The sequence below is a fragment of the Desmodus rotundus genome, chromosome 1 (assembly GCF_022682495.2).
Source record: "Desmodus rotundus isolate HL8 chromosome 1, HLdesRot8A.1, whole genome shotgun sequence".
In the NCBI taxonomy this organism is placed as follows: Eukaryota; Metazoa; Chordata; class Mammalia; order Chiroptera; family Phyllostomidae; genus Desmodus; species Desmodus rotundus.
In genome coordinates this window covers 130,979,166-130,995,821 of record NC_071387.1, presented here as the reverse complement: position 1 = coordinate 130,995,821, position 16,656 = coordinate 130,979,166, and the positions used below count along the sequence as shown (strand labels likewise).

Below are 16,656 nucleotides of genomic sequence, written 5' to 3'. Positions count from 1 at the left end.
AATTTGTTCAAAGCCAATTTAAGAAGAATCTTGAGCAATCTGAGTGGTATAGGGTGTGACAGAGGGGCAGAGATGACCAAAGTGAGAGGGACGTCAGGCTCTGGGGTTCTCAGCTGTGACAAGACGACTGTGTGAGGTCCCAAGGCCCTTCCAGGCACAGCTTGAATCTGTGATGCTCAAACAATGGGTGGAACACGTCTCAGCAATTCATGGCTCAGTGATTTGGATTCAGGTACTGGCCACTGAGCCTATTCACAGAAATTTCTTTAGGATTCTAAGGAGTACTTTAAAAAAATATGAGTAAACGTTTATACTGTACTTGAAAATAAAATGATTTTTTCAACTGTCAAATTACCTATTATTTACACTATCTACTTATTTGGATTTATCAACTCTACTGATTCAAATTAGTACTAATGGAATTGTCAAGGCAATGATCAGACCCTTTGCAGAACTATGGACAGGAAGCAAATGTGACAAATAGGGCAGCTGTAGCCTAGTAACTTCAAGAGGAACAGCAGAAGGGGCCGGTCTGCAGAGCACTGGTCTCTGTGGTGCAGGGGCGGGGGGGGGGGGAGCGGAGGGGTGCATATTTACATAGTACTGATTTCTTTGGGTCTTCTCAAGCATGTTATTCTCACTTCCCACAAGTGACTATGAGCAGGACCACATGTTAAGCATTTCCAGACAGTGAGAGCAGAGCCTTAAACCAAGTACTGGGATCTTTGCAACGATGTAGGGCCCATGCCCTGTGAAGTTCAACAAGCATGCCCCAATAATGAGTGTGTTAGTCTCATCTAAAGCCTGGGGAAGTTGGGAGTAAAACCAACAGGATTTTACAAGCGCGTGCTATAGCCAGTCAATAGCAGTGAAAGACACAAGAAACAACATGCTTTGTGCCGTCACGGAGGGACTTGTCTGCTGGGTGACACAGGATGCTGTGACAGGAAACAGCTATAGAAAACACGGTTAAAGGGAGAGATCAGATCGAGGTGTGCTGCAAGGATGGAGCGATAACTGGGAGTGACAGAGAAATCTGGGGGAAGAGGGAAGACTTACGCTCGGTCCTGCATGAAGTATAGATGTGGAGAGAAGGTGTGGGCTGGGTAGTCGGGAGGGGAGAGAGGGAAAGCAGGAGCTATTTAATCATCCTTTAGCAGCAGAAGCCAAAAGACGCAGAAGGGAGCAGTCTGCCAGTTCTAACAACAGGGAGGAGAGCCATCACTCCTCAACTCTTGTAGATCAGCGACTGCACTACTCATACCTGCCCTCTGGTGTAACCCTTCTCTCTTAAGGGCTAAAAAGCCATTCTAAGTTCCTACTTCTGTCCATGTGAAGGAAAGCACACAATTGGTGCCTCTGAGAGTGATGGGGTCCACAGCTCCACATCTCAAAACTGCCGGCCCCCACCCCCACAGCCCCATAACCAAACCCGCACCCGCCCCAGGAAATGAACACTCAGCCCCAGGATCCCAGGTGGGGTTCCTCCCCTCTGTTCTTTTTCGTGGCTGCCAGGAAAGTGAGACAGCAGGTGTGCACACCCAGGGGCTAAGCAGACATTCCACCCTGGGTGGGCCTCACAAAAAACCTGGCCAGCCTTCCCAGGTGCTGTATAAATCTAATCTGGAATGAGGACCACCCTGGCTTTATCAGTTAGCAAAGTCAGTGCTTTAAGAAAAGGGCAGGCATTCTGCAGAAGGCTGGGGCTGGAAGGACAAAACAGTGCTTCGAGGAAGAAACAAGCAAGGAAGGCAAGCGCCAGTGCTGGGATTTGAAGGGAAAACACCCCACTTCCTTCTCAGGGGTGTTATTTGCCTATAGACAATCCTCACTCACTATTTTAACAACCACCGTCACACTAGAAACACCAGCTCCTCCCGGCAACCCCTCCTCCCGCAAAGAGCAAAAGGAACACAGTCAACGTGAGGACTCACCGCAGGCAGATGAGTCTCTTCTGGTCTGGGGACTCGGCCTCGCTGGATGGGGTGGGAGACTGGGCTGTTGGCGACCTGCAGGCCTTCTTTTTCTCCTCCATACCATTCTCAGCCTCTGAGCTAGAGAAGAGAGAAAAACGCTTCACCTTAGACATCCAGAGCGGGGTGGACGGACAAAACAGCAAAGTCACCTCACTTTCTGGAGAATGGAATGATCTTTGATCCCCACCAGCAGGCTGAGGTCAACTTGGGCAGCTGTGCCTTTTCTTAATCTCCATTCTAACCCCTCTCAGCTGGCTTCAGCAGGTAGACATCTGACTTTGTAAGGACCTGCTGCCTCCCAGGCCTGCTCCTGTGGGCCTGCTGTGCTCTGCCCGGCTGCTGGAGTGCAGAGCACCTGGAGGCTGGGAGGGCCCTGCACACACTCAATCACGTGCCTTCAGCCAGGTGTGAGCCTTCCTGCTGGGAACCCCCACTGCCCTTTGTTTGCACTTGTCCTGTGCCACATACCACCTTTTGTTGTAGTTCTATAGGTTCCACTTAGGATTGTTGTTCTTTTAAGCTGGCACCTCTTTACGCAAGTTACAGTCTCTCATCTACCTGCACGGCCGCCCAGGCTGACTAGGATTATTACCCCATTTTATAGGTGTGGAATCTGAGGTTCTCAGATATTAAATGCAGAACTAGCATCTGACTAAGTTGGCATTCAGACTCAGGCCCGCCCATCTGATAGGCCTTTGTGTACATGTGCTCTGTCTCTCTGTCTCCCCCCCACCTATGCATCCATCCCTCCAGCCTCCCAACCACCTACAAAAGCCCCTGTATTAGCTCTTCAGTGCAAGAGCTCCAGGGTGAGGTGGGGATCTTGTTGATTTACACAGGGTCTAGGACAATGGTGATGTATAATCATGATCAGCAGGCATTTTGGAAAATTAGATTTGATCTTGGTAAAAAGGAAATAGAAAGGAAAGTCCTTCAAGAGGGCCTGCACACTGAACCACTATGGGTGGAGGTTGACCAGGAGCATCCCCTCAACCTCAGGAACAGAAGATACCATTTCCAATGTGGGAAGGAGAAGAAGGGATGAGGGAAGGGAGAGGACAGGTGTTATACATGGATCAGACCCTCTTGGCGTCAGCCTGCACAGCAAAGAACTCAAAAATAACACTCCTAAGAATATGAGAGCCCCGTGGTGACTGAGCATCAGGGAAGACATATTCAACAGCATTCTTATGACAGTTTAATTCATTTTAATCCTAGCTTACCACTCCTTTGGTATCTTTACCTGCAAATGAACGTGCAGGCAGGAAATGTGACTGGTTAGTTTAAGCTTTGTAGTTGCTGATTTACCCCTTTTTATAGCACATGAAAATTCCATTGTGTTGTAAAAATCAAGACCAGGTATCTGTGACAAGGTAGCCACTAATAATCCCTGCAAATGGCTGATGCCCTCATTTTGTAGTTAACACTTCTCTTTTCCTAAATAGGTAAGTATTTGAGGACAAAAGCCCAACCCTCTACTTCTTCAATTCTTTTCAAAGTAGTTAAGACCACTATGTACAACAAAAGGGCTCAGTCCAGAGCTGAATTGCATTATCTGACAAAAGGTAAGTGGAAAGCCTTGAACTATTAATAGGAAAACACTGCTTTGGTTTGAAACAGAGGATTTTATTTAAATTTAGCATCAAGTCTAATTTATGGGCTCCAAGAATTTTAGAACTCTTAAGGGGCCTTCAAGCCGATGTCTGCCTTTCCCCCCACCCCCCAAGTCACTGCTGTTCTCCCAAAGCATCAGGCAGAGAACCACATGAGAGTCCCTCTTGAGGTAGGGAGACTGAGTGTGTGCAGAACGTCAGTAATCCATCTCAGCCTTCATTCGACTCTTTACTGCATTTTAGGCAGGAGCAGATTGAGACTCAGAGGCAGAGCCATCACTGTCCTGTACAGCACATCTGTGTGCTTTGAAAGAGCTGCCCCCACTAGGAAGCAGGTGCCCCTCTGTTTGGATGTAGCCCCCCCTCCCCATACAAACATGGCAGAGATAAAGCATCTCTTGCTCTGGCCAGAAGGAGCCCAACACCAAAGTGCAAGGAAGCGCAGCTCAGCTGGATTTCAGAAGTGCTCCACCATGCATGGTGGTCCTGATTCAGGGCCCCCAGTTTAGCACTGAGAAGGTACAGCGCACACCTCTTTATCAACCTACCCACAAGCAGTTCCTCTTAATGACAGAATGAACGAGTCTGCTTAAGTTAAAACTCTTCTTTCTACATAGTCTCCATCCTACTTTTCCTTAAACTTGCACTTGGCCTCCAGCACTGGTTCTGTCCTCGTAGACCCTGGGGGAGGGGGGAGGGAGTCACAAGCTCCAAAGTCTTCCAACCCAGTAGTCTCTGTTCTACTGCTGCTGGGTTTATAACTCACCAGGCCCCAATTAACTCATCCCTGTTCTGTTAACTTTTTTCCTTGCAAATAGCTTACTTATCCAACTACTAGACCAAATCTCTTAAAAGTAGGGAACTTCTGTCCCCTCCCTCCCCCTCCCCCACTGCACTCAGCTCAGCAGTTGCTCACAGTGGCCATTTACATGTGTTGATCGATGGGGGATTAATTCTGTAGCGTCTCAAAGAGTAAGTGCAGTCCATCTATGCACCAACTCAATTTTCGATTTCTGTTGACTCTAACTTGAAAATGCTATGGAAACTGAAGCAACTCAATTCCTACCACAGGAGAGACTGTTCCGCAAGCACGCCACCTCTCAGGTCTTGGCAGCAGCAGACTGAAACTACGTGGAAGCCAAACAGCAGAGACTCCGGGTGTCTGAGTGAGCAGAATGCGAGGGGCAGTGGAACGCTCAGAGAGGCTGACAGCGGAGAAGCAAGGCCCCTTCAGGGACACTGACTAAGAGTCAACAAAACAAAGCAAAACAAAACAAACAACACAAGACAACACAAAAATCAGTTCTCTTTCTCTTTTTCTTTCTTTCTCTAAGATAAATTTAAAAAAAATTTAAATTTACTGGGGTGGCATTGGTTCATAGGGTCATAGATTTCAGGTGTACATTCTGTGACACATGGTCTATTTATTGCACTGAGTGCCCACCACCCAAAGTCAAGTCATCTTCCATCACCATTTAATTGGCCCTCTTTACACTTTACTACCCCCACCCCTTCCTTCTGGTAACCACCATGCTGTCATCTGTGTCCAGGAGTTTCAGTTTTACATTCCACACGAGTGAAATCATATGGTTCTTAGATTTTCCTGACTGACTTATTTCGCTTAGCATACTATTCTCAAGGTCCACCTGTGTTTTCACAAATGGCAGTGTTCCATCCTTTCTTATGGCTGAGTAGAATTCCATAGTATACACGCACCACACCTTCTTCACCCAGTTCTCCCCCGAAGGACACTCTGGTTGTTCTCCTCTTTCATCAGACGTTTACGGGAAGAAGCCCTGCTGGCAGGGCAGGGTCCTCAGAGCTGGGCAAGTGAGAGAGATGAGTAAGGGACGATTATAAGCAGCTATAGAAGCAGCAGCAAATGCCGGAACCACAGGACCGACCTTCACTTGGCCATAACGGGTTATTTCTTCTCCCATCTCCAACCCAGTTTAAGCATCAGTTATGGGCCCTGAAAGCTTTTCAGCAGGAATTTCAGAGCAGCGAGACAGAGAGCAGGCTCACGCCAGCCGGGCCCGACTTCACCTATGTGGGGACAGCAGTTTTATCACCAGGTAGAAAGCGCTCGTTTCACTGAGGCACTGACATACCCTATTGCACCATCTACAAATCAAAAACACGTCAGACAACCCCTATCAACAGCCCACTGTTTGTCAATTCCCAGACCTCATTAATCTGATGACAATCTGACTTGGATTTCACAAATATTCAGAATTAGAATTCCTACATGGGGTCAACCATCATTCCTCCCGGAGAGAGAGACTGTGAGTTTATGGTTCTCCTGCCACATCAATCTCCCGGGCCCTGTCCCTCCTGCTGAGAATGTGTTGTATTCCAGCTTCATCTCCTGCAAGTCGAAGTAAGAAGCTACCCTGGCACAACAATGATGAAGCTGCATCGTAGGTAAACGAAAACAAGCACCTCACTGTGGCTCCTTTCAGGAAGCTGTCTTCCTTTCTAATTACAGTGGCAAACGCCTGTGTACCAGTCTACCTTCAAGGTAAATTGGTCTAAGCTGAGAGATAAAAAGTCACTAAACTCCCTTATGACAGTAAGGGGGAGGGTAGTTTTACGTCCATTATCATTCTTTAAAAATCTCTGATCACCATTTCCTAAAACCAGTCTGGACCGACAGAGGTTTAGAAGGGACTCGGAGAGAGGATATGTCCCAGCAGAGGGCCTCCACAGGACAAAGTCCTCCCAAAGGACTGTCGTGATTTGGGCCAGGTCTGTGCAAGTCCAGCGCTGCTGAGACCCTGTACTGAAAAACAGGCCGCACAGATGCTGTTTTTGGTGTGCTGCCTGCTTAGTGGCTCCACAGCTGGCAGGCCAGGGTGGCAACACTCGGGAAGTAGAGATGGGCTACAGGGACAGAGGAAGGCTCTAGGGATGGCTGGGCAGGAGCCATAGTCCAGAGACATCAATCACATTAGCCGAAAATAATGAAGCAGAGAGGGGTATGGAAAATGCAGGGGTTATGATGGAGACCAGGGCCTCCCCAAGGCCCTCAGCCTCTCTAACAGCAGCGTGAACTCAGAATTTTCCAAACTAATGTTTATGTTAGGAAGAAGAGCCTTTCATTTTTGATTCTGATATACATTTGTCTAGGAACTTTAAATTTTACTTCTTTATCTATTTACATATTTATTTCTAAAGAGATACTAGAAGCGCAAGTCCACAACTCGAAAGTTAGAAATGAAAAAACAAATCTCCTTCTACCCCTGTTCCGCAGGGTGCCTACTGTTGCCCCAGCTCCTGTGTGTCCTTCCGGGGAGGTCTGTGGGCATCAGTGTGTGTATTTTTTTAAGCACAAATAATAGCTTGCTGTTCTACACTGGGCTTTTTTTTTAAAAGCTTACTGTGTGTTGATGCTCTTTCCTTATCACCGTAAAGGTTCCTCATTCTTAATGACTGCATAGAGTTCACTGCAATGGGTGAATTATAATCTAACCAGCTGCTTACCGATGGGCATTGAGGTGGATTTCAGTCTCATTACAAATATAAACAACACTGCAAATAAATATTTTTGTATGCTTATTATGTGTGTGACTATTTCCATAGGATAATTTCCTGGTAATGGGACTGTGTCAAAATGTACATAATTTAAAAGTTTAATAGTTACTGCTGCATTGCCCTCAGTATAAAGTTTGTGACCCACGCCTACAATATACAGCAGTGATTGTACATTCTCACTAACAAGGTGTTAAACTTAAAAAAAAAAAATCCTGCCCTGGCTGGTGTGGCTCAGTGGGTTGAATGCCGGCCTGTGAACTGAGAGATTGCTGCGCTGGTTCAATTCCCGGTCAGGGCACATGACTGGCGGGGTGGGCCAGGTCCTCAGTTGGGGGTGGTGTGTGAGAGGCAACCTATTGACGTTTCTCTACCACATCAGTGTTTCTCTCCCTTTCTCTCTTCCTTACCCTCTCTCTAAAAAATAAATTAAATTAAAACACATCCCATTATAGTTTTGATATTTACATTTCTCTTATGAGTAATACTATTGAGTGTACTATTTTCATATATGTAAGATTTTTTAAAGTGTTCTGTTTTGTGAATTAAGCTGTTTGTATATACATTTTGCCCATTTTTGTAAGTAGGCTGTTGATGAAAACATTTAGGGAAGACAATTCTTATCATAACTGCCTCACTGATTCTTAGCAATATTCTAGACTTGATTTTTTAAATAAATAATTTTAAACATTTAGAAAAGTTAAACCAAAGGTAGGGGTCAGCATGATGTGAAAATATTAATGACATTACTGGCAGAGAAAGAAGGAATGCCAAGCCAAAAACAGTATTCTCTGGTTTCAGCAAAACCCGTAGTGAAACATGACAGGCTTCTGTTTTAAGATGCAGAACAGGAGTCCAGCTGTTCGCCCCTCCTTTCAGAGTCCTGTTAAAAAAGTATTTATAAAAGAAGTAATAATCCCGATACAACATTGGAGGGAAACCATCAACAGAAAAGCAATTTCCCCAAATGCCTGGAAGATGGAAGGTAGAAAGTAAAGTACACTTAGTTCTCGCAGCAGAGCAGAGGAAGCCAGAGTTGAGAACATGGGTACCAAGGGAAGGGCAAAGTGACCTGTCCGTCAGAGTTCAGTGAGGCGCTATAGGAGGAGGGAGTGGATGAAAACCTGGATTAAATTAAAGGTGTTCCCGTGCGAAATCTTTGAGTCCCCCACCCACTCTGGCCCCCAACCCCCACCCTCAGACCCGAATGGCAGTCAGGTACTTAGCCCCTGTGGGGAAGATATCAGAAAGTGTGTCAACTAAAAATTGGACAACTCGGGTGCAGAAAACCAGGGTATCTAGTATAGAGGGTGGAGCCCAGAGTAAATCTCTTCTCATCCTTCCATTTTAAATAAATTAGTCTCTAGGCAAAGTGCCAACTCCCTACCCATGTTCCTCCAAGGCTACCCTAGTCCCTTATTCCTTTTCCCCCCTAGCCCCTCACTCTTAAATATGAAATGACAACAAAGCAATGCCAGATATTTGAAGAAAATCTGAAGTCTTAACAGAAAAGATCAAGATAAACCAATAAGAAAGTAAAATTCTTAGAAAATTGACTTCTGAGAACAGAAGAAAACTCGATACAAGAAAAAAACCCAAACCTTATAATAAACGTCTTCACAGAAAGAAGGCAGGACCCGTAAAACATCACAATGTTGTGGAAAAGGAAACCGTCCTTAACTCCTCAGTCCTCTGAGTCCAAATCCGTAACAGCCTACTAGGCACTCCGTGCCCCACCCTGTCCCATCCCCCATCCTGATCTCTCCGGGCCCCTGTCATTTCATGCTCCCACTGCTGCTCCAGCTGCCTGGGTGCTCTACCCTCCATCCGGCCACGCGGCTCAGTCCCTCCTCTCCTCCTTAACTCAAATGCTACCTTCTCGATCAGACCTATGTATTTAACCAAAGGGCTGAAAGATAGCATCAAGATACAGAAATATAAAAGGAGAAAACGTGAGGGGGACAAGAAGACATGTTTAAGTCAGGCACTTTCACATCAAATGAACAGAAGTTCTAGACAGAAAGAAAGAGGAGGTATTATTAAAGAAAAGACGTGAGCCGTAAAAGAACTAAAGGAGGTTCCTAATTTCTTATCTTAAAAACTGTGGAGTCAAATTGATTTGACAAGAGATTTAGGTTGATGTATTTGTCAAAGAGATAAATGTATGAAAATAGGAACCGGGCAGGTCATGTGCCTACTTAAAACTGGGAGTGGGAAGAGGGAGGCGGGCAGTTAATGTGAGTTGACTCTTCTGTTCCATCAAAACAGGAAGTTGGGAGATAAGGTTTACAATTGTAAGAAAAAAGGAGCAGCATGCATACATTTTTATAGCTAATAAAGTCGCCACTACACCTAAAATCAGGTATAATTTTAAAAGAGGCTACTGGGAGGCAGATGGAGAATGGGAAAGAGGATTGAGTTCATTATAAATTTCAATGTACTATATTATTTTGATAAACATTTATAAGGCATTCATTAATATCCTCATAGAAGATGTAAAATACAGAGTAGATCATAAAAACAGGCAGGTTTAACTCTCCTCGAATGTCTGAGTTCCTACTATGTATAGGTTATGCCAGACGCTGTGTTCTCAAGGGACTTAGCCTTTATTGGGAATTTCTGTTGATCACATCGATAAAACATAATACAGGTTGCAAGGGATATCTGCCATAAGGTGCCTTGGAAGTTCAGAAATCTCTTTTAATTGTAAAGAGCAGAAGCAGGGAAGTTCTGGGGAGGAGATGAGCATGAGCTTGTGTGGGGGTGGGTCAATAAGTCTTTTCTCACTTAGACAAATATTGTAACTGTATTTCTACTGAAATACCTCTCAGTTGAAACCAGAAGTGAGAATTGTATTTCTATCTGTCCTATAAAATAATAAAAAGAAAACAGTTCCTTCAGATGGAAAAATCCAAACCCTCCATTATCACATTGCAGTCCTCTGTGTCCCCTCTCTACCTACGGCAACACTGTACCGGCGCAAAGCTTACAGTGGAAGGGTTGGCATTCGAGCTGGGTGCATACAATCCGGACTTGCGGAGATGCTGAAGGGGCATGAGAAATACGGGAAACGCAGAAGGGTCACACACGCACAAGGAAACCTGGCACTCTGGCTCTGTCTAGAGTACAGGGAGCAGAAAGAAGCAGAAATCAGGTTGCTGTGAAGTTTGATTCCTACAGAGACAGGGCTACGTTTAGACTTCATTCGGTTCACAGTAAGGATTAACTGAAGACTTTTAAACAGAAAGAATGAAACAATGGGGTATTAAGTGTCCACCTTTTCCCACATATAGATCATGGGGGTGAGGGGGGCCTGATGAGGTATGTGCTTCTGGAGGACTATTTGGATGGGTGTACAAGAATGGTGGGGGGAGGGGAGTGGACGCTGGAGGCAGATTGGGGGAGGGGACAAGTTTGGAGGCCAGGAGCGGAGACTGCATTGGAAAGATGATCCAGAGAGAATACCAGAAGGAATACAGACAGCAAGCAGTGGAGAAGGACATCCAAGATAAGCCCAGGTCATTTATCTGGGGGATGGAGATAGTCTTGCCACAAACAGTTGCAGGGAACACAAGAGGAAATTTAGTTTGGTGGGAGGGATTTTGCCAATCTAGTTTTAGTATAATAAATTTAGTACCTTGTTAGCAGGTGGTAAACTCTATCTAAGACCAAAATAGCCCAAAAGACAGCAAAAAGAATATCTGATTTTGCAGAGGAAGGGGTCTGCCGGTTGGATATGATTTTTATTGAGGCCCAAGAACAAGGCCAGAGCAAAGAGCAATATGTAACACTCAGCTGCGATACCAGGGCTGGAAGAATGGCTTATTGCAGGCCACCAAAGTGGCCCCAACACACCTCTTTAACCTGGTCTCACAGAACTTCCCTCTGTACTCATGAAAATGGACAAGTCATTGCTCCGTGAACAATCATGTGATTCATTCCCATCTTTATATCTACTCCAATTCTGTCTTCCTAAATCACTGCGTATCTTTCAAAGCCTAAGGCAGCTCAATCCCCCAAGGTGTTTAAATGTCAAGATTTTGATTCTGAGAGGTCAGAACCCCAACTCACATGAGCTTATATTTCACAAGACACATCGACAAAGGCTTTTGTCACCGGTGTGAGATGAAGTCAACAGTAGAGAACAGCTGCAGACGTTTTCCTCCGACCTCTGGAAACACAGCAGTGATTGCCAGGGTCCCCCTCTCCAAGCCTTCTGGTACATCAATGCCCGATTCATCCTCCTGAGACACCGCCTCCATTATGTCATGCCACTGGTCCGGAGCCAACAATGGCTTTCTATCTGCTGAGCATCACTTTAAGGCATCTGGAGATGAGCCACAACATTCCAGAGTTTTGCAGTCTCCCTCTACTTTTCAAAAAGTATTCTGCATTCCAGCCACGTTGATCTTCTCGCCACCGCCTCACTCACAACATGCCCCATCCTCTCTGCACAGGCCCTTGGTTCTTCTGGCCGCAATTATCCTCTCTGATCCTTTCTAACTACCCACAACTACCCACAACCATCCACTGTTCCCTGCCAGGGCATGTCTGGTTACGTACTCTTCTGATACTGGTCCCAAGTCTGGATATAAGAAATTGGCAATTAACACTTGTTGAGCAGACAACGTTGAGTATATCTGTGGTGCAGAACAACACTCAGCATTTGATACAGGGTTTGGGCTTGAATTTTGTCTCAAAAGTTATGTAGTGAACTCCTTCCCAAGATTTACAAGTTCTTTGGGAAGAGGGCCATACGGAAGGGGAGACGGGGGAGAATGTGGTCGCCTCTTCTCCGTCCCTTCCACCACGTGTGCAAACTTAGTTTTCAACCTGGTCATTAGGTAGGTGAGCAATAGTTTGAGATCATATGGAAACTTGACTACAACTGTCTCCATTGTTGGAAGAAACAACTGTAAGCGAAGTAATAATCACACTAAAAAAAATTCTCAGCAGTGGTATTTTGAGGCCAAGCGTCATTAGAAAACAACAAAAGAAAATGACAAGAAAATGCATCAAGGAGGCAGTAAGTGACTTTTCCAATTCCCAGAAAAGGTAGCTCGATGCTCTGGTGTGGCTCCTTTTTATTTACAGCCTCAGCATGGAAACATTATCTATGTTTTATTGCTCAGTGCTAATAAAGTTTCTAAATATGTGTGTGTGTGAATTTCCTTCAAACCAGAATATAATTTTCTTAGGGATAGGGGCTTTAAATATTCTTTTTTATATTTCTATCTTCACTCTGTCTTTGAAGCTGTTCTTCAAAACAGTTTCAAAACCAGCAATTGCTGAATGCAAAAGTACGCCACTTTTCACATACTTAACATATATTAGAGGACACCTATTAATTAAAGCTTTTGGCCTGAAGGATATGTTTGGGGAAGATTTTAAAAGTAGAATGAAAAACTTACCAAACAGAAAGATAGGAATGCAAAGGAATCGGGCATGAAGTCCAGGAAAAAGTATTTAAGCGAAGTATAATATTAACTTCTTCAGCACTCAGGGCACATACTGCAATATCATAAATATCAAATAAGGTTGAAAAGTACCTCAGGTACTTTAGAAATAACTGTAACTAAAACCTAGGTTATGGAGAGCAATTGGGAGGTAACATAGAAAACGAATATGCCATGTGATAAATCGAAATAGCCATTTGGAATCCAGGACAATTGTGAATAATATAATGAGGCAAAGATATTAATGTAAACTGAACTTGCAACCGCTCAAATTCACAATTGGGCCTATTACCCAGAGCAGGAACTCTGAAATTTAAGAATAATTAAGAAGTTCTCTCTCTCTCTCTCATCCTCACCCACGGACAGTTTTTCATTGCTTTTAGTAAGAGAGGAAGGAAGAGAGAGAAGCATCCATGCAAGTGAGAAGCATCAATTCGTTGCCTCCCAGATGCACCCAAACAGGGAATTGAACGAGCAGCCTTTTGGTTATGGGACCACACTCCAACCAACTGAGCCACACTAGCCAGGGCCCAGAAGTTCTTTTACCTAGCTTTGGGTAAGGCCACAAGCAAAAATTTCAACTGGAAATCTGGTCTATTTTTAAGCACCTCTACACTAAAGAGATCCTGTACCCAAGATAAATAGCCACTTGGATACTAAGGACTATCCCTGTTCTCAAAAGATTTATAGTTGAAATGAAGAGATTAAGCACAAATGAAAAACAAAAGCCACTGTTACATCAACCCCGTTAAAGCCCAGAATAAAACATGTTAATGCCTCCATTTGGATCATTCAGTACCAAGTGGGGGTCCATCACAGAGAACATCATTCTGGAGTTCCATTTTAAGGGAAAAGAGGAGATCACGCAACATTGGGAGGATGAGGTCTTCAGGCAAAAGTAATAAAAAGATTCTGTGTCTAAGAAAGAAGAAAGGAAAGAAGTAACTTGTAAATCAGGAATTGCCAAAAAAAAAAAAAAAAAGAAAGAAAAAGGTGTTTGCAGTATAAGAACCTGAGAGGTGAGCATAATTACAAGGATAGAGGGATAAGGGTGTGGCTGAGCAGGAGTCAAGTTTATGAGAGAGCCCTGGCTGGTGTGGCTCCGTGGATTGAGTGCTGGCCCGCAAACCAAAAGGTCGCCAGTTCAATTCCCAGTCAAGGCGCATTGCCTGGGTTGTGGGCCAGGTCCCCAGTGGAAGGCATGTGAGAGGCAACCAATTGATGTATCTCCCTCACACTGATGTTTCTCTCCCTCTCTTTTTCCCTTCCTTCCCTGCTCTCTAAAAGTAAATACATAAAATCTTTAAAAACATAAGTTTATGAGAGAAAAGCAGGGCCCTGCCATGGTTTCCTGAGATGAGGCACGGCCTTATAACAATGAGACTCCTGAGAAAATTATTGTCTATGTTCTGATAGATGGGTACTGGAAGAGAGTAATGTCAGAGAAAGCCGGCTGAGAGGCACTTGCCCAGGAAGGAGGAGGAGTGAGGGCCAGATGGTAAGTGAGAAAGGGAACGGGAGGAGACAGAGGCAGCCCAGACAGAGACATCAGTAGCAAGCTTCCTGGGCAGAATATTCCTTTAAGTTAACACAGATTCCTTTTGAAATAAATTTCATTTCTCTTGTTACCATACCTATGATAACTTTTATTTGGAGAGAGAGGAAATGTATCATGCCAGAAATACATGTAGTTATCCAGAAGGGATATTTTATCTATTAATAGCACAGTAACATTTAAGGCTTTAAAAAAAAAAAAAAACACACAATTAAAAATCCCAGGGCCATTAGAAGCTGACTTGAGAAGAGAGAAGTGTTTGCTTTTGTTTTGAGAACCCCAGTCTCCATGGAGACAAGCTGAGCTACTTTGGCCCTCAGCTGGTGGAGGGGGCATTTGGACTTAAAGCATGGAGGTGTGAGTTGCCCCCTGCCTTGCTGCCTGTCATCTGGGATAACTAAAGTGCTGTCTTCCCTCTTATCCCCTTAATTTCCTAAACTCTTTGTGTTCCATGCAGGGGGGGAAAAATCAAAAGCCTAAAAGACCAAGGTTTGTGGGCATTGCAGCAGAGTGAAAAGTTGCCACAGCAGTCCAAATGAGCCCCAGAGAATGCTCCAGAAACCTGTCTTTCCTTTGTTCCCCCCACTCAAACTGGGCAGCACTACTTCCTCAGTCTCCGTGTTCAGAACTGCATGTGCATGAGCTCAGGATGCTGCCCGGGCTGCGCCGCACAGGAATTTCCCAGAAGTCAGCCTCCCACCCCCAGCCACACCACCCACCCACAGTGACCAGTGGGCGTGAGACGTATGGATGTCATTAACATGAAAATTCTCTTTGCTTAAGTGCTCTGTATTATTAGAACTCAGATTCCCTTCTAATGAAAAATTAATGGGACTCAACTTCTAGAGAAGAAAGGTACTGTCACTTTTTAAAAATAGGTTACCTACATGTAAGAGAAAAGTTTCCTATAAAAGGCTTTGGCTTAACCAAAACACCCCCAAACTAGATACAGTTAATTAAGGAAAGAGTTGTTCATGCTGTCCTATGGCAAGAAATAAAAAAGAGGACAATTTTAGTTACTTGAAGTTGTAAGGTTGAAAGTGTTAATGCCACCTAATAAACCTATTAACAGTCTCTTACCTGTATGTTTTCCCCTGGAATCTAACCCTGTGTTTTGTACATGTTATTGTCAATGATATGGAATTATTCAATATTTATATCACAATATATCACACATGACATAAATATCATAATCATATTTATGTTATTATAGGCACCAAAATATAGAATAATTGTAGAACTAACCAACTCCTCACTGTTGTTGAGGAGACATCTAACATCCTTACTTCCTGTCCTTAATTTCTCCCACAGCAAATATGCAATTTTTTCTACCTGTGCTGAAAATACATTCTTTTGGAAAACACCTGTCCTCTGCCTCTTCTTTGTCACTCTTTCCTACTGAATATTCCAGATGACTTTTTCTTTCTGTTGCTGTTTTCAAAGAACATTCACACCCATACCACCATACCACACCAGCCCTCATGCCAACTTTATGAGGCAAGTATGTGAGACAGGTGTTATTCATATTTCACAAATAAGCAAGCGAGAATGAGAATGTTGAGGGATCACACTCCCCTGAGTGACTGGAACCTCCCTTACCCTCACACTTAGACTGTCTCCCACCAAACCCAGTCAGACACCAAGACCTGTGGATTTTATGTCCTTGATGTTTTCCAGTTATGCCCTGTCCCATTCTCGCCTGGTTCTGTTGGCTTAGCTAGGGTCCTCCATGTCTCTGCTGGGACCACCGCACTGCCCTACCTCACTTGAGTTAGTATATGCGATACTTCCTCTTCCCATCTCAGCCCCTTCCATCTATATGGAAAATCACTTTGCCTGTGATTTGCTCCCAACCCCAGCCCATGAAAACCCTTTTGTTCTCCACTGCCTGCAGGATAAAGCCGAAGAAGAGGACAGGAGGCCCTCTGCAAGCTGGAACCTCCCTTGCTGGCTTTTTAACTCCTGCCATGTTTCCAGCCCTGTGCTTGGGCTGCCGGAGACCTGTCCCCTGGCCCTGGACAGCACTGCTCACCTCCCAACGCTCAGCTCTGGCTGGGGCCTCCTCCTACAGGAAGCCTTCCCCGACCTCTTTTGTGCCCTGAGGACTGACCCTCCTTTTTTGTGATGCTCCTGCTCAGTACCTTCTAAGGTATGATGGCCATGGCAGCTGCACACGTTAACATGGAGTTTGCTTTAAAATGACACATGGGCCACCAACTACTTGCCTTTCCCTTCCTTAGACCACAAGCCCCTGGAGGGCAGGGCCTGGGTCTAATAACAAGTCTGTATGTCTAGGGAGGAAGGCACCCCCCCTCATTTCCTGTAAGTCCCCGCCTGCCTGAAACCAGCACCAGAGACCATTCTGATTTCCAGCCCAGAACCCTGTTTGGCGACACCAGATGGTATAAATAGCAACAGGAAGGGCTGTGCTGTGCTGGAAATTCCTGGGCTTCGGAAGACTGGCATGGGAAAGGCCAGAGAAGTTTTCTACTGGGGGTTGGATGGCGCTCTGGCAAACCCAGACT

General features: G+C 44.9%; 1 protein-coding gene across 7 annotated transcripts in view; it reads right to left on the bottom strand.

The window, feature by feature from the left end:
• Positions 1–16,656, bottom strand: part of GRAMD2B (GRAM domain containing 2B) — a 105,283-nt gene that overhangs the window by 25,008 nt on the left and 63,619 nt on the right. For 3 of the 7 annotated variants that reach the window (XM_045204586.3, XM_045204585.3, XM_024571433.3), the window contains exon 2: positions 1,935–2,054. In XM_045204586.3, the coding sequence (XP_045060521.1) occupies positions 1,935–2,054 (120 nt within the window). Of the gene's footprint in view, positions 1–1,934; positions 2,055–4,655; positions 4,833–5,305; positions 5,412–16,656 lie in introns of all 7 variants that reach the window. The other 4 variants (XM_053910785.2, XM_045204588.2, XM_045204587.2 and 1 more) reach the window with 3 other exon arrangements.